General features: G+C 40.0%; 1 protein-coding gene across 9 annotated transcripts in view; it reads left to right on the forward strand.

Moving 5' to 3' along the window:
* nbr1b (NBR1 autophagy cargo receptor b) overlaps nucleotides 1–23,417 on the forward strand; it is an 89,893-nt gene that overhangs the window by 7,131 nt on the left and 59,345 nt on the right. For 7 of the 9 annotated variants that reach the window (XM_077735375.1, XM_077735374.1, XM_077735373.1 and 4 more), the window contains exons 2-6: nucleotides 534–596; nucleotides 8,387–8,405; nucleotides 8,510–8,532; nucleotides 19,830–20,018; nucleotides 21,627–21,704. In XM_077735375.1, coding sequence (XP_077591501.1) covers nucleotides 534–596; nucleotides 8,387–8,405; nucleotides 8,510–8,532; nucleotides 19,830–20,018; nucleotides 21,627–21,704 — 372 coding nt within the window. The remainder of the gene's footprint in view (nucleotides 1–533; nucleotides 597–8,386; nucleotides 8,406–8,509; nucleotides 8,533–19,829; nucleotides 20,019–21,626; nucleotides 21,705–23,417) is intronic. The other 2 variants (XM_077735372.1, XM_077735371.1) reach the window with 2 other exon arrangements.

Here is a 23,417-nt window from a genome sequence, read left to right on the forward strand (position 1 = left end):
GCATGGCTGAATGGTTCCAAAAAAGAAGTAGCAGAAAGTAGCCAGGCTAACAGAACAAGGAACGTTGTAAAAACAAAGTAAAAAGTACATTGTAAAGTAAAAAAGAATGAATTAAGAAATATTAAAATGTAATAAGAAAAAATAGAAGAGCTGTAAAACACAAAAAACAAATAAGAGTTGACAGAGATACTTCCACTGGCTGTCACGTGAACGGCCCCATCTTGGGAAAAAAGATTTGAGACATTTTGACATGGAGGACAACGCAGATCAGATCCATTAAAAGATCCAAGTGAAATCTCCATGATTTTCCATTCACTTGTTTCACATCCATCACCTCCATTTTTTCCACTTTCATCCTTTATTGTGATCTGCCCACGTGTTGATTAGCCACGATGCTTCTTACTCAAATAGATGACCAAAACACGTGCAATACAACCTCGCACAAGCAGGTGGGACCGGCGAAGCTGGGCCCCTCTTTTTGTATACCATATTGTACATCTCTAGTTTATTCTGACTTCATGTTTGTGCCATAGGTAAAGCGATCCTTTGGCTTATGTAGCCTTCAGCTGACGTATTTTGATGAAGAGAATGAAGAGGTGAGAGACTTCATCTGTCTGAAGTCAGTTTCACAGATTTACTGGAAATGGAATTTTTTGAATGTGCTGTTTTCATGATCAGAGCCGATTTACCATTTTCTGCCACCATGTGGTGTTTTGTCTTTAAAAATTACCATGTACCGTATTTACTCGCAATATGCCACCCGCACGTATACGCCGCACCCTGAATATTGCCCTAAACTTGTCTTCAACTCTGATTTTTCTCTGATAAAGTGATTGGAACAGATACTTTGTCACAAAACATTCATGAAGTTTGGTTCTTTCATGACTTATGGGTTAACAGAAAAAGTGATCAAATATGCTTTGTCAAAAATATACATAAAGCAACACGAATTAGCAATTTTGGTGACTTAGAAAGTTGTGTCAGTGAAATAAGCTTCATAGCATGGCCTCTTCACTTCTTGTGAGTGATCATGAGTGACTACAACTGGTGACTTATCTGAGGCCATTTGAATAGGGTTCATTTGATACAAATGCCCACAAACGCTACAATGGGAAAATCAAAGGAGCTCGGCATGGATCTGAAAATGTACAGGTGTGCAGGACACTGCTGAGGACATTCTACGACATTGTGGTGGCATCTAATGTTTTATAAAGTGGTCTGTTGGGGATGTGGGAGCACGGAGAGGGACAGGAACAGGCTGAATAAGCTGGTCAGGAGGGCCAGCTCTGTTCTGGGCTGTCCTTTGAACTCTGTGGAGGAAGTGGGAGAGCGTAGGATGCCGACCAGGATGGTGTCCATCATGGACAGCGCCTCCCACACCCTGCATAAGTCTGTGGAGTCACTCCGAAGCTCTTTCAGTGATAGACTGCTGCACGCTCATATTGCAGGAAGGAGCTGTTCTGCAGATCCTTCCCATCAGCTGTCAGTCTCTTTAACAGAAAATGCTGTGTTAAGACTTACCGTATGCATGCATATACATCTATGTGTATGTATATATGTTCTTATATATGTACGTGTATGTATGTGTGTGTATATATATATATATATATATATATATATATATATATATATATATATATATATATATATATATATATATAGATATATATATAGATATAGATATAGATATAGATATAGATATAGATATATAGATATATATATAGAGATATAGAGATATAGAGATATAGAGATATAGAGATATAGAGATATATATATATATATATATATATATATATATATATATATATATATATATATATATATATATATATATATATATATATATATATATATATATATATATATATATATATATATATATATATATATATATATATATATATATATATATATATATATATATATATATATATATATATATATATATATATATATTTTTTTTTTTTTCAGGAACACGCTTATTTATTTTATATTTATTTTTGTATGTATTTATTAACTTAACTTATTACCTATCTATTTGTGTTTAAAATGCCTTTCCTATTTCTGCATCCTCACCCTCTTGCTACTGTGACAACGAAATTTCCCAAATATGGGATGAATAAAGTTATCCAATCCAATCCAAAAAGTGAATCCTTGACTTGAACAAATCAGGAAAGTCACTTGGAGCCATTTCAAAGCAGCTACAGGTCCCAAGAGCAACAGGGCAAACAATAGTTTGTAAGTATAAAGTGCATGGCAATGTTTTGTCACTGCCACGATCAGGAAGAAAAGACAAACTATTACCTGTTGCTGAGAGAACATTGGTCTGGAGGCTGACGATTTAACCGAGAATCACCAAACAGCAGATCTGCCAAGAATTGGAAGCTGCTGGAAAACAAGTGTCAGTGTCCACAGTCAAGCGTGTTTTGCATCTCCATGGACTGAGGGGGTGCCGTGCAAGAAGAAAGCCGCTGCTTCAAAAGCAGCACCTTAAGGCTCAACTGAAGTTTGCTGCTGATCACATGGACAAAGATAAGACTTTCTGGAGAAAAGTTATGTGGTCAGACGAAACAAAAATCAGGCTATTTGTCCACAATGCCCAGCATTATGTTTGGAGGAGAAAAGATGAGGCCTTTAACCTCAAGTACACCATGCCTACCGTCAAGCACGGTGGTGGTATTATGCTGTGGGGCTGCTCTGTTGCCAATGGAACTGGTGCTTCACAGAGAGGAAATAGGATGAATGGAATGAAGGAGGATTATCTTCAAATTCTTCAAGATAACCGAAAGTCATCAGCCCGAAGATTGGGTCTTGGGCGCAGTTGGGTGTTCCAACAGGAATATAACCCCAAACACATCAAAGTGGTAATGAAATGGCTCAGTGCCGGTCTACTTGCCGAAAAACATTTAGCCCACTGACGTCTGGCCAAGGGCCAAATCGCCAAGCGAGCATCTGGCCGAACGTAGAATTAGCCGAACGACAAATTAGCTGACTGACTAGCCAGCCGAAGGACGTTGTGCCGACGCGCTCGCCCCGTCCCCAGTTGTGTGTGTACATGTTTTACAAATAACACCATTCATTTAGATTATCAAGTTACAGAAAACATCAATCATTAAGAATAACAAGTTACAGATAACAACATTCATTTAGAATAACAAGGGCATTTCTTGACGTCCAAACAAAGTAGTCATAACAAGTCCCAAATGATCCATTATTAAACCTGCATCCAGAGGATGGTACTCTTTGCCCCGACGGATTTTGGGAGTAAATAGACATGGTTCTAATGAACTAGTCAAGAGCCAGTACAAAGATAATCATTTTACTTGCTTTTTAATATTAAACACATTATCAATAAGCTGCATTCTAAAAAAATATTTCATTAAAAAGACAGCAAATTCACAGATGGTGTTTTTATTAAAGCTGTAAAAACTTACAAATTATGTACAACAATTACAATCATGTTGACAATCATGTTACTTTACAGTGAAAGCCATCCCGAAATTTACTGCCACCCGCTGGACATATTTCTAAATACAAGTACACAGTGCAATGTGCCGCCCTTAATTTTTATTCAATATTCTTATATATGTACTCATACACGCTCTTGCTACGTGAGAGAAAAAAAACACTAGGAGAGTACAGACTAGAGGGCTTAGAGAACAATTCCTGAAAAATGCTATTGAACACACTTCTAGTGATGTGTGCCAACAATATTTTAATTTTAAATTATTTCCCATTATTTTAGTAAGTATATACCCATGATTTGCTGAGAACCTTAATTCAAAGCTTAATCTCAATGTTTTCTATTCTGGTGTAAATTACAGTATCTACTGTTATAACTACTTTTTTTCTAATGTCATTATAATACATTATAGTAGTTATAACTACTTGGTTTCGCCGTGAATAAATGCCCTTGTCATTCTAAATGAATGTTGTTATCTGTAACTTGTTATTCTAAATGAATGTTGTTATCTGTAATAGGCCTTAAATGGCCCGCGGGCCAAGGTTGAAAAACACACGACCGGGGGCGGAGCGAGCATCCTTCAGCTGGCTGCTGATTAGTCTTTCGGCTAATTCCACGTTCAGGCAGATGCCCCCTCGGCGAGTCGGCCCTTGGCTAGACGTCAGTTGGCTAAATGTCTTTCGGCAAGTAGACCGTGTGCCGGAATGGCTAAATCAGGCTTGAATTAATGTTTTCTAATGGCCTCCTCAAAGTCCTGACTTAAATAAACCCCATTGAGAACTTGTGGACAATGCTGAAGAAACAAGTTCATGTCAGAAAGCCATCAAATTTAACTGAACTGCACCAATTCGGTCAAGGGGAGTGGTCAAAGATTCAACCAGAAGCTTGTAAGGGGCTTGTGAATGGCTACCAAAAGCGCCTAATTGAAGTGAAATGCCAAGGAATATGTTACCAAATATTAGCGATGCTGTATGTATATTTCTGACCCAGCAGATTTGATCCCTTTTTTTCTTTTCACCCTTAATAAAGTCATAAAAGAACCAAACTTCATGAATGTTTTTTGTGACAAAGACGTTTCTGTTCCAACATCAGAGAAAAATCAGAGTTGTTGAAACAACTGGAAACTCAAGAGATCCGTGACACTATGTTCTTCACTAGTGTATGTACACTTTTGACCACAACTGTGCATATATATCATTGTGATGTTATCATCACGGAACCCGATTTTTAGACATTTTGATCAACTACCTCATCATAGGGTGCCGTTCAAAGCGGCTGCTTGTTGCAATAGCTTCCTATACCCTCACTCGAATTCCGTCTTTTTACATTTTTTTTAACGGATTTTTTATCCTTTATTTTTGTTTATTTGTCTCTTGAGACTTTACTTGTTACTTCACTTTATATATTATATTCGATACATTAATGTTTTGGGACTTTACTTTCAAGACTCTACTCCAACTCCAGCTGTGCGAGAGACAGTCTTTGATCTATTAGTTAAGTCCATCTCTTCAAATTCAAATTTAAAATTTTAGACACGATTTTTTGACCCACTCAGGCATGCCTACGCTGCTTTACACAAAGGATCAACTGTTAGCGCTACGCAACACCGAGATTCCCCTGGACATGGACTTGGACCTCCCCGCTGAGTTAAAGAGGAAGGGAAGAGGATGCAGAGCTGGACGAAAATGTCAGGAGAAAAAGCGACGCTTCAGACCCAGCATTCCATCTATTATTATGGGGAACGTAAGATCTCTCCCCAACAAGATGGAAGAGCTAACGGCGCTGACCAAACAACAAGGACAATATCGGAGCATCTGCATTATGTGCTTCACGGAGACCTGGCTGGATGAGTGAATCCCAGACTCTCTCATCTCCTTGGATGGCTTTCAGCTGGTGAGGGCGGACAGAGACGCTGAGGAGAGCGGTAGGAAGAAAGGTGGGGGACTAGCTGTCTTCATTAATAGTAGATGGTGCAGTCCTGGGCATATTACTGTGAAGGGGCAACTTTGCACTCGAGATATCGAGCTAGTAGCTGTTAGCATCAGGCCGTTTTACATCCCCCGGAAGTTCTAGCACGTCAAAGTAATAACTGTATATACACCTCCTCTGGCCGATGCGGCAGTGGCTCGCGAGCTGCTCCACACTACTGTGTCCCGGCTACAGACGTCACACCCTCAGTCTCCTTCTTATCTCTGGTGATATTAACCATGCTCCCTTGACTTCGACTCTCCCCACCTTCCCTCAGTATGTGAAGTGCCAAACCAGGGAATGAAAAACTCTGGATCTGCTGTATGTCAACACAATGGAGGCATACAGCTCAGTTTCCCTGCCCCCAGTGGGCCGCTCAGACCACAACCTGATCCATCTGATCCCCACCTACATCCCTATGGTGAGGAAAATAAAATCTACCCCGCGGATCATACAAAGATGGACCGAGGATACCAGCATGGTACTGAGGGACTTTTCCGAAACAACTGACTGGGAGGTGCTGTGCAATTCACATGGGTAAGACATCGACAGCTTGACCCACTGCATCACAGATTACTTCAACTTCTGTGTTGAGAACATTGCACCCTCCGAGAAGGTCCGTTGTTACTCCAACAATAAGCCGTGGGTCACCAGGGATCTAAAGGCCCCCCCTGAACAAGTAGAAGAGGGCTTTTAGGTCTGGGGAGAAGGAGAGTCTCAAAACGGTCCAGAAGGAGCTCAAGAGAGAGATAAGGAGGGGAAAGACCAGCTACAGGTGGAGGCTAGAGAAGCAACTCCAAGGGGCAACACCAAAGAGGTCTGGAGCAGCTTGAGGACCATCTCGGGCCATGGAGACAGCAGTGGGAGAGGCCTGGAGTCCGGAGACGGGGAGTTGGCCAATGAACTGAATCAGTTCTTTAACAGATTCAGCTTTGCCCCTGCTCCTTTGACCCCCCAGACCAGAAGCAACTGTCCCCCCTCGTTCTCCTCCTCCTCTTCCTCCCCCTCTTTCACCGGTCTCTGCATCTCTGTCGATCAGGTGACAAAACAACTAAAGAAGGTCGAGGCAAGGAAGGCTACCGGTCCAGACGGCCTCAGCTCCAGAATACTGAGAGAGTGTGCGGATCAGCTTGGCACAGTGATTCTGCATATCTTCAACCTCAGCCTCAGTCCGCAGAAGGTCCCCACCTTGTGGAAAACTTCCTGCGTGGTCCCAGTTCCAAGGACTGCGAACCCCAGGGAGCCAAACCACTTCAGGCCGGTAGAACTAACCTCTCACCTGATCAAGACACTGGAGAGGATCATCCTCAACCACCTCAGCCCCCTGATGAATGCAGAGCTGGACCCTCTGCAGTTCGCCTAAAGTCCAGGCATTGGTGTGGAAGTTGCTACCACCTACCTGACGCACAGGTCTCTTTCACACCTGGAGAACACGGGAAGCACGGTGAGAACAAATTTTTTGACCTCTCCAGTGCATTCAACACCATTCAGCCGGTCCTACTGAGAGGGAAACTGGAGGAGGCTGGAGTAAGGAACCACCTAGCTGCTTGGATCATCGACTTCCTCATGGACAGACCACAATATGTGAGACTCCAGGACTGCCCGTATGATGTGGTAACTTGCAGCACGGGGGCCCCACAAGGTACAGTTATTTCCCCACTCTCCTTCTCCCTCTACATTTCAGACTTTAAACATAATACAGACACCTGCCACCTCCAGAAGTTCTCTGATGACACCGCCATTGTTGGACGAGTGACTGATGGGAACGACCTGGAGTACAGGGTAGTCATCACAGCCTTTGTCGACTGGTGTAGGCAAAACCACCTCTACATCAACACCAGTAAGACAAAGGAAATGGTCGTCGACTTTCAGAGGACACCTCAACAGACCACCCAGGTGAACATCCAGGGTAAAGACATTGAAATTGTGGAGAATTTTAAGTACCAAGTATCCAAGCCATTTAGAGCAGTAGGTGGAGACACACCCTGAATTGGTTGCCAGCCAATCACCGGGCACAAGGAGTCAAAGAACCGTGCGCACATCCTCATACCTTTTGAAAAATTATGTACAATCATCGTGCCACATGTAAGATGAGACAAAGTCTCTTTGCAATTGCTTGTTCATATTATATTAGTTTTTGTGAGTATAACAGTATCTTAGTCATCCTTATGGCTGACACCCAACTGTCTGATTGAATAATCAATCCTAGTTTTGTGATTGGGTTGACATGTCAGCACAAATACTCAACTGTCCGACACTGATCGGTTTCTCTTTGCCCTTCAAATGACTGAAACATCTGTTCAAAGTCCTAGTCACAACTGTCAGTTTTGCCTGTATTTAAGATACACTCACTGGTCATTCGACTACAGTTGCAAGAACATCGCACTGAACAGGACTCCACTGTAAGAGCTCTCACTGTCCACTTTGCAGTCTGGTAATAAACCTATTTCCTATTTAAATTGATCTCACTCTTTCTTAGCCTGCTCCTGAAGTTGTATTTTCAGACCTAACACCACATATGTTTTGGGATATGGTAGGAAGCTGGAACATCTGGAGACAATTGTGAGGCAGACGTTCTAATCACTGGATTACAATACCACCCTGCTGGAAGTTTAACCCTTTATTCACGGGCAGTAGGTGGAGTTCACCCTAAATTGATACCCAGCCTATTGCAGGAAAATTGAATTTTTAGATCAATAAAAGATGGAAATGTTCAATTAGTAATTGACAATTTAGTACATTTTTGATTCACATTCCTTTCGTCTAAAAAAACATCCGTGCATCTTCTGACTCATTTTGCTTTGCCTCGTCACAGTTTTTCACTGCTTAAAAATGTAAAAGTGTAAAAACTACATCTGTCCAATTGCCTTAAATGTAATCTTATTCAGTAATTCTACCATGTTGATTGTGAGTCTACTCAATCATTAACCAAAAACAATCTTCTTTTTTTGCCAGGTTTCCATTAACAGCCAAGGTAAGAAATCACAGCACCCCAGTTGTTTTAAAGAAAAATAAAAAATAAATCATATTCACACAAATCATTCCAACTTCAAAACTAACCTTCTTTTTACATTCCAGGAGAGTATGAAGATGCACTGAAGGTATGTTTTAGTGCATTTGTAATGAATAAAATGCTGACAACTGTTACACAAGGAGACGTGGGGATTGACTGCTGTGTTAGTCTTTTGTTTGTTGCAATTGGAAGGCATGCACTGTTTGAACACCTTTTTTTGTTGCTATTACAAGCAGTGGTGGACCGTCAGGGCCCGCATAGCCTTCTCTGCTGGCCTAAAAAATCTGAATCACAGAATGATGTTAATTGTTTTGTTTCTAAATACTTATTAAATAATTCTAAATTGTCTGTCAGCCTCTTTCATTGCTTTCCCCCTGATTAGGCTGCTTCCAGATAAGTGTTTTCATATTTAAGCATTTAACAATCACATTTCAGCCATTATTTGTTGCCAGGGTCACAAATTTACAAGGAGGCCTTCACAATCAGTTCTGCAGGCCCTGCAGCATAAAATAAGCGTAGCTAAAACTGCTGCTTTAACCAATCAGATTTCGAGTTGGCGACATGAATGCCTTCTCACGGGTGCAGGGATACGTCATTGCTTTCACAAACTATGATTGATGAGCAAGCTGCACAAGCAAATATATTGTGTTGATTTAATTATGGTTTTGTCAACCCACAATGGCAGAAATAGGAGATTAAATCCATTTGTTTGCAGATTTACGGTCAAAACCATTTTCATGACGGACTTTTCAAGAAAAGCTGGACATCATTAGGAAAGGTCGGACAACTCCGAATCTAGCAAGCCTGTCACTACAGGGAACAGACATTTTCAGCCCTAAATCGAATAAAAACTTATGCCAGAAATACGACAGGACAGGCTTGACTTTTAGCATTAGCTTCCATGGTGATAGAAAAGGAGGAAAGAAAGGTGGATGAATTTTGTGTACAAATACAAACGATTTTTGGTGAGTAAAATGTGGCTATATTCCTAAATAATATTTCAATTACATGATGTTTTTATTGATGCTTTTTATGTGTCGCAGTTGTAGCTGCAGTAAAAGTTTTATAGCCATAAAATACTTTTTGAGGGTTGAATTAATTCAGACAGCACTGAAGGCATCAGTTTCAAACTCATGGCCCGCCACTGCCTACAAATACAGTGGTACCCCGAGATACGAGCTTAATGCGTTCCGAGACTGAACTCATATGTTGTTTTTCTTGTAACTAAAACAAACGTTTCCCATAGAAATGAACTAAAAACAAATTACTTTATTCATGGCAATGTGCTTGTGACATAACATAAACAAATTTAAATGAACTTATGATGCAGACACACTCAAAAATATGTTTAATCTAACCTAACACAAAACTTAATTCCTATTTAGTTTGAAATTTCGATACTTTTCTTCTCCCGGGTTGGCTCTATTTGCCCGGCCTCCACACTGACTTTCAGTAAATATCGGTTTGTTTAATTTTGTATTCTCTTCAACATATTCTCAAAATTATGCATACTAATGTCCTCACCATAGGATAAGACACGACCACTTGCCAACAAGAAGTAGTATATACTCTATTTGCACTGACTAACGGGAAAAAACACTGAAACAATGCAACGCTCCCCCAAGGGCTCGCAGAGACATTACCCGATGGAATTGCGACCACCGAGATATTGGTTCTTATGAACGGACTCCCACGTCCGCTGTCTTCTCATATATCGTATGTTTCGTATCTCAAGATAAATATCTACTTAAAATTTTACTCGTATCTCAAATTGCTCGTATGTCAGGGAACTCGTATGTCAAGGTACGTATATTGTATCTATATCTAGATTTTAACTTGGTTATACTGGAACTTTTTTTAATGTATTCCTTTGGTTTCTGTAAGATAATATTGTAAGATAAAATGTCGAAGTTGCTTGGCAATTGTTTGTTCATATTGTATGAGTTTTTGTAAGTATAGAAACATCATTGTCATAAGAAACTTGCTCCGAGTTTGGTCGTTTTCATGAAGCCCTCACACTGTTTAATCAGCCTTCGCCCAAAGTTTGCCCGTTGCCATGGAGACCTGTCACCGATTAATCAGACTTTGCCCAGAGTCTGGTCGTTGTCATAGAAACCATACTATGCCCTGTTTTCCTACATAAAGACGAACCTACTGTTCATTCGAGAGAGAGTTGCAGGAACATCGCGCTGACCAGCACTCCACTGTTAGAGCTCTCACTCTCCACTTTGCAGTTTGGTAATAAACCTTTTTCCTATTAAATTGATCTCACTCTTTCTTAACCTGCTCCTAAAGTATATTTTAGATCTATCAGTTTCTGCCATTGTTCTGACATGAATCTTTCCCACAAGATTTTGCAGTAGGATATTAACAAAGTTTGCCCAGAATGAATTAAATAATTCTGATGTAGCTATATGGAGGTAGAATTCAATTGAAACATGTCTTCCAAAATAGAAATAGGTGTGTTATGCAAATTAAAACTCACAGATAATCCATCCTTCTTACCTGCCCAAGGTGTCAATCCACCTGCCCCAAGTCATAACATAATACCAAACATGGATATGTTGAAATATTTTATGTGTGCAGGTACAAAGACCATGAGCAGACAAAATCCCAAACGGGTAAAAAGTGGCGGCTTTCAGAAAACACAAATAGTTCACCTGGGCAGCAGAAAGAGTTCACATGCACAGCAATTTGCGCAGAAGACGAAAATGTGTCACAATTTGTTGCAAAAGGTGGCGCCTTAAAACAAATAAAGAAAAATGTTTCACACAAGCAGCAGAATGAGTTCACATGCGACGCCATCTGCGCAGGAGACAAAAATATGTTACAAAATGGCCGCGCCCATGACAGGAAACAAAACCGATGAAGCGATTGTGATTTTCCTAATTCATTTTACTTCACATAATCAAAATGATGCGGCCCCGCAGCTGAGTGGTTAGTGCCTCGGCCTCACAGTAGGGATCCTAGGTTCAAATCGAGGTTGGTGTACCTGTGTGGAGTTTGCATGTTTTCCTTGCGTCTGCGTGGCTTTTCTCCGGGTTCTCTGGTTTCCTCACACATTTCAGAGACATGCCTGGTAGGCGGTTGGACACTTTAAATTGCCTCCAGTTATGAGTGTGAGCGTCAATGGTTTTTCGTCTCCCTGCGATTGGCTGGTATATTATATTTAAAATATACATTCGCGTTTGTGTCATTCAAAGTATACTTTATCTCCCAGAATGTAGAATGACTTCAGGCTTAGTGAAGAAGGAGCCTGCCTCTATCTGGTCATTGTTTTTGCGTAGCATTCTTCACAGTTATGTGTGAAAAGAGTAGAAGGCTATGGTGTTTGTAATATAAACAGTTGCGCCTGTGTTCTGACATTTGTAAAAGTTGTTCAAACAGAAGAAAAACGTAAAACCTTTCTTGACCTGTCTAAATATCCTGTTTTTATGGTTCAAAGGTAAGTGTCAGATCGAGAGAATCTGTCACAACAGATGTCTAAGTAAGTCCCAATAGTATTTGTTTTCAAACCATCCATGTTCCTTTGTAACTGAAACCCACCCATTTATATTCAAATTTTGCCCACTAGGCTTTCAAAATTGAGTAAGCAACAGTCTTGCCTTTTCCCTTGCTAATAAAGATAATTGGCCATTGAAGCTTCAATAATGTCCTGCCTCTATTTTGTCACTTTTCTCACGAAATCTTTCAGAACAAAGAATAGAACATCCTACACTGGCCACCAATTCAGAGTGTCCCCGCCTTTGGCCCGAAGTCAGCTGGGATAGGCTCCAGCACCCACCACAATTAGAGAGATGAGATTTAGTAATATAGCCTCATTTTACTCACCAAAAATCAGTGCGACCTGCGCTGCATTACTCGCGTCTGTTGTGATCAGGTCGTTTTGTATTTTGCCCAAGGTCCCACCAAACACTTTATTAGACGACAGGTGTGATAAATCTGAAAATACAACTTCAGAGGCAGGTTAAGAAAGAGTGACATCAATTTATATATGAAATAGGTTTATTACCGGACTGCAGGATGGTGGAGAATGCTCAAACAGCTGTGAACCGCTCAGTCTGTCATCCTCGCAATTCTCTCTGAATGAACACTTGGTCAGTCTTTATATAGGAACACAGGGTAATATTTCTATGACAGTGATGTAGGACAGAGTTTATGTAAACAAAAATTTGGGCTAATATGGTTAGACATTTGCAGGTTTAAGTTGTATGCAAACACGATATTTTTATAGCTCACATAAACTGCCACAACCTATCTTATATTGCGCGATTCGAACAAACAGTTCCAAAGTGAGTTGGGTTAGGGTTATTCCACAATACAATGTAACAATTGCAAACCCTGTTAGCCAGCCTATGTTACATTTCGTCAGGGGAACAAACAATTGCAAGGCCAGCTAGTTAGCTATCTTACATTTGGGGTACGTACAAACAATTGCAAGGCCAGCTAGTTAGCCTATCCTACATTCCACTGTTTGGCCACATGGATCGACATGAACAAACACTTATTAAGCCAGTTGGCAGGTCTACCCCACAATTCCCTCCTTTTGTGACTATAAAAATATGAAACTTCATTTGTTGCTGACGCTACTTTTAAATGAAATTATTCCCAAATCACTTCAAACTGGAGTTTAGACCGACCAGAAAGGGGCTTGGATGGACATATCTCAACCCACTTGGTCAATGACCACCTGACAGTACCTGTTTATGCCACCTTGGTTCAGCTCGATGAAATCCATGTTCAGAACCTCAAAGGGATATGTCCCTGTCTGCCATGTTCCTCGCTTGGGTCTTGAGAGTTGTGTTTACATCAGGTGAGACAGTTTCTGCAAATGATTTTTAAAAGTAGGTTTGGTGACCTCTGCAAACATTCATTGTTTGTTGTACTATACTGGTCATCCCCTCCTGTTGAGACATGGTTCCTCCCATGGCTCAATTTTGCAATTACTTCAAACAATGATTGTGGGATGCATTTTTTGTTTGCATAGAGGCCGTTCTCGCGTTGAGTGGCTTCTTCCGCCTTCCACTGCAGCTTCTCTTTTTCTGGTTGTTTATTTGAACCCTTTTAAAGAAGTCTCAATTGAAACTCATCTTTTTTTGCATATGGAGACAATAAGACCAATAAAAACAGTTTCCAATGGTTTTATGGCATTGCTTTCTGAATGATAGGTTCACCAATAAGTATTCCTCAGTTCACTCTTCAATAATGGAGGCATCTGAAATCATATCATTTTATTCTTGCAAGAAGAGAATCCATCCACACGCGCCTCCGGTCAGATGATTCTGAAGACCCAGGTGTCCCTTTTGCTAATATATTCATAAGATTTAAACTACATGCATAACAGAAGTCTAAACATTATTCAGAGTCTCATAACAAATTGTTTATGCTTTCATTGCAAGCACATATATATAATGATTTTATTTCAAGCAAATTTATAATAATGATAAACCTAATATTCCCCCCTCTTATTACAAATATTTGTACGCAATCCCATAATCATTTTTTATTTATGATAAATACACTTGGGGGAAGTCCGTTGTCTCGCTCTTTACCAAAATTCACCTAACTTGCATATCTGGCCTGAAAAAGGAAGAACAAAATAATTCTCGTTCAACTCATAATTTGCATAATCCTGGAAATCAATGTTATCACCAGTAGGCTGTCTAATAAGCGGATACAATCCTTATAATTCAGAATTTGTTAGATCTTCTTTATCAACTCTAAGTCGGTCTAGCAAAAAGCGTAAGCTGGGGATAAGACAACATCCACACATTGTCAAATTATTAGCCAAAACAGCTATTGATTTCACCTCGGTGAAAGCCAATTATTTTACATTTGCCGAAGGCCTTATCTCACCAGTCTGCCACAAGGTGGACAGTTCCACTCCAGAGTGCCTCTTCATTTCCGGTTGGGTTGAGGGTCAGGCCTTCAACGGCTCAGGTGTGGGGACCCATAGAGGGATGTGTTGTTGAGTGCAACATTTTCAAACATTGCATACGCCCCCTGCTCCATCAAGAGCACATAAACCGTCATAATAATAATAATAATTTTGTTTTGTGGGAGGAAACTGGAGCACCCAGAGAAAACCCACGAATCCTCGAGGACACCAGAAATACTCTACAGTCCGTAAGGTCTGGACCCACCCCACTTTCATTTATAGATCTTAGAACCGTAAGGTTGATGCGCTAATCACTAGCCTTTTAATTTGGGTCGTTTACCCATACATCAGTGCCCCGTAAATTTTCATCACAGGTGTAAACCACTATCCCCAGTGGGGCTTCTTGGTAGTCCACCCCCTTTTGCTGCCCTATCAGCAATAATCATTTCAAAAGTAACTAGGTAATTAATGTATTAGATTCCTATTCCCATTGCGTGCCACACATGTGCGTGCCACACATCTACAAACAGAAATTTGTTTTGGAAGTTCAATCGCTGTCGTTCATTGCCCCAGTCAGTCAGCATGAGCGACTGCCATGTGAGTGGCTGTGAATAACTATCTGTTTGCCCATAATGCAATAATGGAAAAGTTGTGACACATTGATACACACACACCCCCACTCAAGTATTTTAACCGTTTGTAAAAACACTTTCCGTCCATGTTTTGGATTAGGTCACACCCCCTATTTAAGGCTATCAGTTTAGCCCAGCCAGGTACCATTTATCTAATAATTTGGACGAATGCCATGAGTTTTCTCATGCCATTTCTGCATTGTTAATTTCACGTCTGATATCATCAACAACCAAATAATTCTAAATACCTCTAAATACGATATAATTTGCACAATCACATCATATGATGTTTACTTAAGAGAAGCGCTACGCCTATAGCTCTCCATTACCACATTAAAAATCTACCATAATTAAATTTGAGAAATGAACCCGCTACCGGGCATTTCCTAATTAAAATGTTCAATATTTAATAATGGATCTACAAATTGTCACCAATATGCCATAGTATTGTAAATTTCCCCATCCTTTTCTTTTTCTTCAACCAGCCAACCTCCTATGTTAAAGTATTTTGAACAATGCAAACATTCAAAAACATTTAATATTCTTTTATCCTCCCAAAGCTAATTTTCTTTAATTAACTGCCCTAAGAAATTCACAATCGGGTCAAAAATGGCTATATTGTTCCATTTCCAACTCCAAAACTTTTACCAAATCAACCTTTACCAAACAGATTTTCTATCATCTTAAAATATATTTTGGTTTAAAAACCATGAATTGAATGCGAAAATAATCGCTTAACCCTACATTTCTTGCAGACCATGTTTTGCTCTTATTATGAAATTTTGAAATGCTCAAACGGAAGTGGGCTCTTAGTCACTACCTGTGACCTTGACGCTCGCTGCAAAAGCTGCATTATCTTTTTGTTTTTTATTCCTCCCCAGCGAGTTCCTAAATGAATTGAAATGTCGTCTTTTTTCTGTGAAGAACACATTTTACAGAAGACTATAATTAATAAGCTAAAGTAATTCCTCATCCGATATCCAACTATATCACAATATTTTGCCAAGACCCCATAATCAAAAAATATGCTGCAAGCATAACCATATCATAGCAAACGCCATTTTTGCCCTAAAGCTTGCTTCAGCACCCCCAAGGCCAATTATTGTAATGTCTCCACGTAAGGGGTCAAAAAATATTGAATGCCTAACACCTTCAAATCGGCCGCCCCACGGCCCACATGTTTCATTCCAATATAATCAGCAGCCGCAGCAACTGAGCGCTTCCCCCGCAGTCGACACATTATTTGCCAAGAGTAGAGTATGATAAAAACGCAGGTTCAAACCCTGCAAAACATTAATTAATTGGCCGTTTTGTATATATTCTTTCGTCGTTTAAACACCATATTCCCGCTAGCGGCCAATCACCAAATGCCCCAATTTTCTACAAACCCAGCATTTTTAAAAACTTGATTTTGTTTAACCTCCTCATTTACTTTCTCCCAAACTCTCCTACGCTCCCGCCACCTATCTCGGTAAATATTTTCCTGGTCACCCAAGGAGGCCCCGCTACTCCTTTTATTTATTTTTGTATACAACGGACCCGTCTTATCCTTCTGTGGTATCAGCCGTTTCGCTTCTATCTCCATTCATATATTATATATATTACCACTATGCATTAGTGGTTATATTATCCTGCAGGTCTATTATTTTATACATTTTAAACTGGCCAGCAAACCCATATTTCTTTAAAGTTAGGCATCTAACCTTTGTAGCGCTTTGATATTCTACAAATTTCCGATCTCTACATGGCAGACTTTGCTTCAGATTGTCAACTCTAGCCGTCTTATTATTTGAGGTCCCCATTTTGAAGGGAGTTGGCGTGCAATCACCTAGCTACTTTTTTCCTTTTTTTCCGTATGTTATCACTATACACAAACAGACACAAGTATACTCCCTGGTACACTTTTCAGAGTTTAAGTACCTTTCTGGACAGTACAGGTCACCGAGGCCCTTAGTTTTGTAGACTACTCTGTCTTCCCATCTGCCATAGACTAGTATTACACAGGATTTACTGTCACATTTTCCCCCAAAATGGACCTTCACATGCAATGTCCCTTTGCACATTTGGCAACCGTCAACAAAATACAAACATTCATGTGGCCTACCAGAGATGCTCTCAGAAGTCTCCCCCAGTAGGAAGGTCGTCAACCGTCGTGAATCCAGGCGCTCCGCCGAGAATCCTGCCCGTAAAAGGGTTTTAAATGCCTTGGCCACGGTCTTCCCAGATGTCGACCAAGCGCCTGGAATTCCTTTCGGTGTGTTGACCCCAGGCTTGTAAGGACCAAAATGATAGGTTCAACAATAAGTATTCCCAGATTCAACCTTCAATAACGGAGGCATCTGAGATCATATCTTTTTATTCTTGCAAGAAGAGAATCCATTCACACATGCCTCCGGTCAGATGATTCTGAAGACCCCGGTGTGCCTTTTGCTAATATATTCATAAGATTTGAAAGACATGCATAACAGAAGTCTAAACTTTATTCAGTCTCATAACAATTTGTCTCAGTTCTCAAAACTATTGTAGTTCTGTCCAATCTTCCCTTGTGAAAATTGATGCGGACCGTCTTGAGAAGCCACGTTTCCCCAAAACAAATCCACAGTTCCCAAGAGCTTGTTTTCAGAGTTCGATGTTTCCCAAAACATCTTACCGTTCTCTTGCTGTGAACCATAGTCTCGAGAAGTCCAGGTGTGAAGGAGAAGTGACCTCCAAATGTGTTTTGGTTAACTTTGGATTGGATAACTTTTTTATTCATCCTGTAATCGGGAAATTTCTTTGTTGCAATAGGAAGAGGGTAAGGATGCAGGAATAGGAAAGGCATTATACACAAATAGGTACTTAATAGTAAGTTAATAAATAAATACATGAATAAATATATAAATAGGTAACTGTGTTGCTGAGATATATATATACATACACATACATATATATAGAAGCACATCTATACTGTATCCTAATTCAGGAGGTCCTAACCCACAGCCTTTTTTGAGTTAAAGAGCCTGACGGCTGATGGGAGGAAGCAGTGAGCACTTCTTTTGCAAGAGATGTATTAAAATGCCTTGTATTAATGTCACATTTATAATAATGATGAACCTAACATTCCTCATAAGCAAAGTGATTATATATGTAATGTTGAATATCCAAAATGAGGCAAAGCGTTCTTTATTGCAAGCACATATATGTTGATTAAATTTCAAGCAAATTTATAATGATAGACCTAACACAGTAATAATCTTTCCAATCAATATTGGAGTGGTTGGTGTTTCGTTTTATTACTTCAGAAAGTTTATCCCACCTGTCTCCTCAAATGTTTCAACTGAGAGAACCTTACAGTGCAAAAGGTGGATCCACATCCCCCACTTGGCTATTTTCACGTCTGTTGGTTGGTCAGCAATGCTTGGTATGGACATTCCCACTTTAAGGCACCACCTGGCACCACTATTGGCCCGTTTCCTATTGAGAAGCACTGTCTCCCTCTGCTAACCCAAATTCAATGCATTTCCTTAAATATTTATCTTTTTTTTTTCGTTTTCTAAGCTCTCTCGCTCTCTTTCTCTTACTCTCTGTCTCTCTCTCTCTTTCTCTGTCACTCCTTAATTTGCTTTTCCTACACTTTATTTTCTATACACTTGCAATAATCTTTTCTTCATGCTTACAAAACTCTTTTCTATTCACTTACCAAAATATTTTCTATTCACTTACCAAAATATTTTCTATTCACTTATCAAAATCTTTTCTATTCACTTCCCAAAATTTTTTCTTCGACAATTCCCTTCTACGTTCAAACCATGCCTCCCCACCCATCACGGCAGACACAGGCTACACCCACACTATGTATCCGCACATACCCCACATCCGGTAACCCTCCCATCTCCATCCTGCAGTCTGGCAACAAACCCATCTCCCTTGTCACTTTCCGACCCATATTAATCACTTATTTAATAGTTTAAACAACATTTTTATTTTCTAAATTACCCGAAATTGATTTCACTTTGTGATTCACCCAATATCTCTGAATACACCAAGGCCAAAAGTCCCTGACTTTGTCCTAGTTGAGTCCCTGACTCTATTAACAGACCAAGACTATAATTCCCTTGCTTATTCTTGTTCTACTTGCATTGGTCCCGGACCCAAAAACGATTACGTGCTATGCAAGGGGGTCCCAGACCATAAACTGTTAATACTACCGCAGTGATAATACTTATTCAAATTATCACACTTCTCGGAGACGCAAATCAAAGGGTGAACTCACTATCTTTCTCGTTCCGAACCAGCCCTAGTTCGGGGGACCTGTCACCAGATCACCGGAGCGGCAAGGAAACGTCCCTTAATTAGTGGCAAGTCTCCATGGCAACGGCCATACTTTGGGCAATGTCCAGTTAGTCAGTGTGAGGTCTCAAACAACCAAACTTGGAGCAACTTTCTTATGACTGATGTTTCTATACTGACAAAAACTGATACAATATGAATAAACAATTACCAAGTGACTTTGACATTTTATCTTGCAATATTTTCTTATAGTATATATGTATGTTTATGTATGTAAATATGTGCTTATATATGTACGTGTTTGTATGTATGTATGTTTATATGTGCTTATATATGTGTGTATGTATGTATATGTGTCCTTATATATGTAACACGTTTATTTATGTATATATTTATTCGTGCATTTATTTATTAACTTACTTTTTACCTATCTATTTATGTCTAAAATGCCCTTCCTATTACTGCATTCACACCCTCTTGCTACTGTGACAGCGAAATCTCCCAAATACGGGATGAATAAAGTTATCCAATTCAATACCATTTTGTTAAAAATATCTTTGAATGCAGGATCAACTTTAATTTATAACAATTTATTTTTGTTCATAGAGTGCAGCAAGGCAGGACAGTCGACTGCACTTGAATGTCTATGAGACATGTAGCCAACCACCAAGGATCTCAACTGGCAAGGCAGGAGGTGAAGAGCCAAAGCGGGGCTTCAGACCCCCGCAGCACTGTCCTCCTCTTTCCCAGATGGTCAGCCGAAAAGTTCAGGCATTGGTGCCAGGACAAGGCATGGTAGGCCCTAGTTAAAAGCCTTTGATAGTTCATATTATGGACAGAAATATACTTTGGTTTTACCTATAAATAAACATACTATTTCTACTTTTTCAATCACAAATCATGATAATTTAAATAGGGATTCATTTCACAAATGTTTTTGCCTGGGTAGAACATGCAAACTCCACACAGATGACTATGACCTGGTTTTGAACCCAGGAGCCCCCGACGCACTACCCACTAACCACTGAAAATCAAGTGTTCATTCTTGGTCTTTGACCTTCATGGTTTTCGCTTGGTAACAGAAGTTGTTACGGCTGGCAGCCTGGACACACACTATGTAGGAGGTGTGTGGTTTCTTTTCTCTACAGGTACATGGAGCTGTGGCTCCACCCCTGTGACAAAGCCAACACAGCTGTGACTACTTCCCCATCATCCCTCCTCCAATCAAGATTCACTTCCTGACCTTATTTAAACCCTTTTTATTTGTCAGTTCTGGCTGACTTGCTGACTCGCAGGCTTGAGTCCTGACTGACTCCCATGGCTGCCTATGATTGTAATTGCTGAGGCAGTGGAGTCCTTTCCTTCCTTAGAAAGCACATGGTTTAGTGCAGAGTAAAGTTTGATTGTCCCAGCTTCACCTGGTAATTTGAGTATGTTACTCCTTGTTATATTTTGTATTTGTGTTGGCAAAGTTAATGTTTTTGGGTTGCATAGGGGGACTTGAGATAAGTTTAGACACCCCGGGGTATACATATAGTTTGTGCATTTGGACGCGTAGTTATTCCCCTGTCTAGACTTTTATTACATCAGTTCTGACAGTGCCACCCTTCGACCTTATTTCCTGTATTTTGTGGGTGTTCATTTGGACACCTGTCTGGGAGGGTGTTTTTACCGTGTTTATTTGAGGGTGCCACCTTAATATCTTGTGCTTCCCCTATGTTATCCCGTAGTCTAGGTTTTTGTGGACTTTGTTGGAAATAAAATATCACTGAAGGCTACTTGCATTGTTTGTCTGGACTTATCCTTGACCGAACCCGTCTGCTGTGGTAGTTGCGACTCCCTGGTATATCTTACCCCAGGGGGAGTCATAACAGAAGTCTAAAAAATATTCAGAGTCTCATAACAATTAGCCTCAGTTCTCAAAACTATTGAAGGTCTGTCGAATCTTCCCGAGAGAGAGTTGATGCGGACGATCTTGAGAAGCCACGTTTCCCAAAAAAAATCCCCAGTTCCCAAGAGTTTGTTATTGAACCATATTCTCGAGAAGTCCAGGTGTGAAGGAGAAGTGACCCCCAAAGGTGTTTTGGTTAACTTTGGAGCGAGCACTTCTTTTGAAAGAGATGTATTAAAATGCAGAGCGTTCATATACATAATATTTAATATACAAAATAAGGCAAAGCTTACACATTTATAATAATGAAGAACCTAACATTCCTAATAGGCAAAGCGTTCCTAATAAGCAAAGCATTCATATATGTAATGTTTAATATACAAAATAAGGCAAAGCATTCTTTATTGCAAGCACATATATAATGATTATATTACAAGCAAATGTATAATAATGATAAACCTAACACTGCCAAGTAAAACCCAATTCAATATTCTATATTCCTTCTAAATCAGGTGATTATGAAAGACGTAAAAGGGACCAAGGAAGAAGACAAGACTCCTCCTGCTTGGTTCACCTCATATATGGAGAATGTGAGTGTTATTTAAGTTTAAATAGATTTGTGCCATGGAAAAATAACAATTTATTGTCCAATAATTTTTGCTAGCAATAATAATAAAAACCTTGGATTAAAGTTGACAATTACAAACAGAAATTACACTACCTAAACACCGCAAAGAGCAGGGGCACTGATGCACCGTGAAGATCAACATTCAGCAGATGAAGGTGTTGAGGAACAGGTAATTATTTAGTCACAGAGAAAAAAAGCTCTGCAGACAGAGCATCAAAACAAAATGACTTTAACACAGTCAAATTGAGTACTTCAACTCAATTTGAATGTACTTGAAGCACACTGAGATTGGTTGAACCTTGGCAACGCTCCAAATCATATCCTCTTCTATACATAGACACAGAATAGATTTTTTATTTTATTTTTTAATTCCTCTTTACTACCTGTGCATTAACAGCAGCCTTATTCAACCCATTCTTCTCATTTGAGGACAGCCATACATAGACACAGAATAGATTTTTTATTTTATTTTTTAATTCTTCTTTACTACCTGTGCATTAACAGCAGCCTTATTCAACCCATTCTTCTCATTTGAGTACAGCCAGTATGTCTTTCATACTTTATATCAAGCAGTTTCCCCATGTTATGCAAATGTTATGAAACCATTGCAAAAATCTAAAACTTGGGTTAATAAGTGTTAGGTCTGAAAATACAACTTCAGGAGCAGGCTAAGAAAGAGTGATATCAATTTGAATAAAAAATAGGTTTATTACCAGACTGCAAAGTGGACAGTGAGAGTTCCTACAGTGGGGCCTGTTCAACGCGATGTTCTTGTAACTCTAGTCGAATGACCAGTGAGTGTGTCTTAAATACAGGCAAAACTGACAGGTGTCACTAGGACTTTGGACAGATACGTTTCCGTCAGACAGTTGGGTGTTTATGCTGACATGTCGGCCATAAGGATGACTACGACGCTGTTATACTTACAAAACCTAATACAATATGAACAAGCATTTGCAAAGATACTTTTTCTAATCTTACATATCCCTCCTGTTTGTGAGTATAAACACATCGGAACGTCGTTTGTTAGCGACGCTACTTTTGAACGAAATTCTTCACAAATTACTTCAAACTGGAGTTTAGAGCGACCAGGAAGGGTACCTGGTGTCTCAGAATAGGAAAGACACATTAATCAGTGTCAGACAATGGCACAGCATCAAGGTCAGATTGTGATATGGATTGTAGCATGTGAATACGAGTTAGCATTAGCTGGGTTTCAACAATCACGATTTGTTCGTCTGTGGAATCAATGGTACGTTTGATTAAAGCTGAGAAGCAGGGCAAACAACAAGTTAGGACAACAAGCACAAGAGCAATAACAGTTACGACTGGTATTAGGGCTTTCAAAAGAGTACGTGTCCATGATGAGCCAGAGAGGAACAAGTCAAGCCATCCTTGTTGTGGAACTGGATCTTTGGTCATAGCGTTCTGTATGTTCTTCATAGTTTGTAAGGCATCATGGACTGAGTGGGATGCGTTGGCAGGAATGAAGGTGCAGCATGAGTCTCCTACCATGGCACACACACCTCCCTGCTTGGCGGTTCATCTGTCGAGGGCAAGGCGGTTCTGTGTTCCTACCCAGGGGAACAGCGCCATCATGATTTTGGAGGAGACTGACCAGTGTTTGTATTCGAGGGGGACATCCGAGCCCCACACTGAATCATGGGGGCGGAAA

This window comes from Stigmatopora nigra, chromosome 15 (assembly GCF_051989575.1).
Source record: "Stigmatopora nigra isolate UIUO_SnigA chromosome 15, RoL_Snig_1.1, whole genome shotgun sequence".
Taxonomy (NCBI): domain Eukaryota; kingdom Metazoa; phylum Chordata; class Actinopteri; order Syngnathiformes; family Syngnathidae; genus Stigmatopora; species Stigmatopora nigra.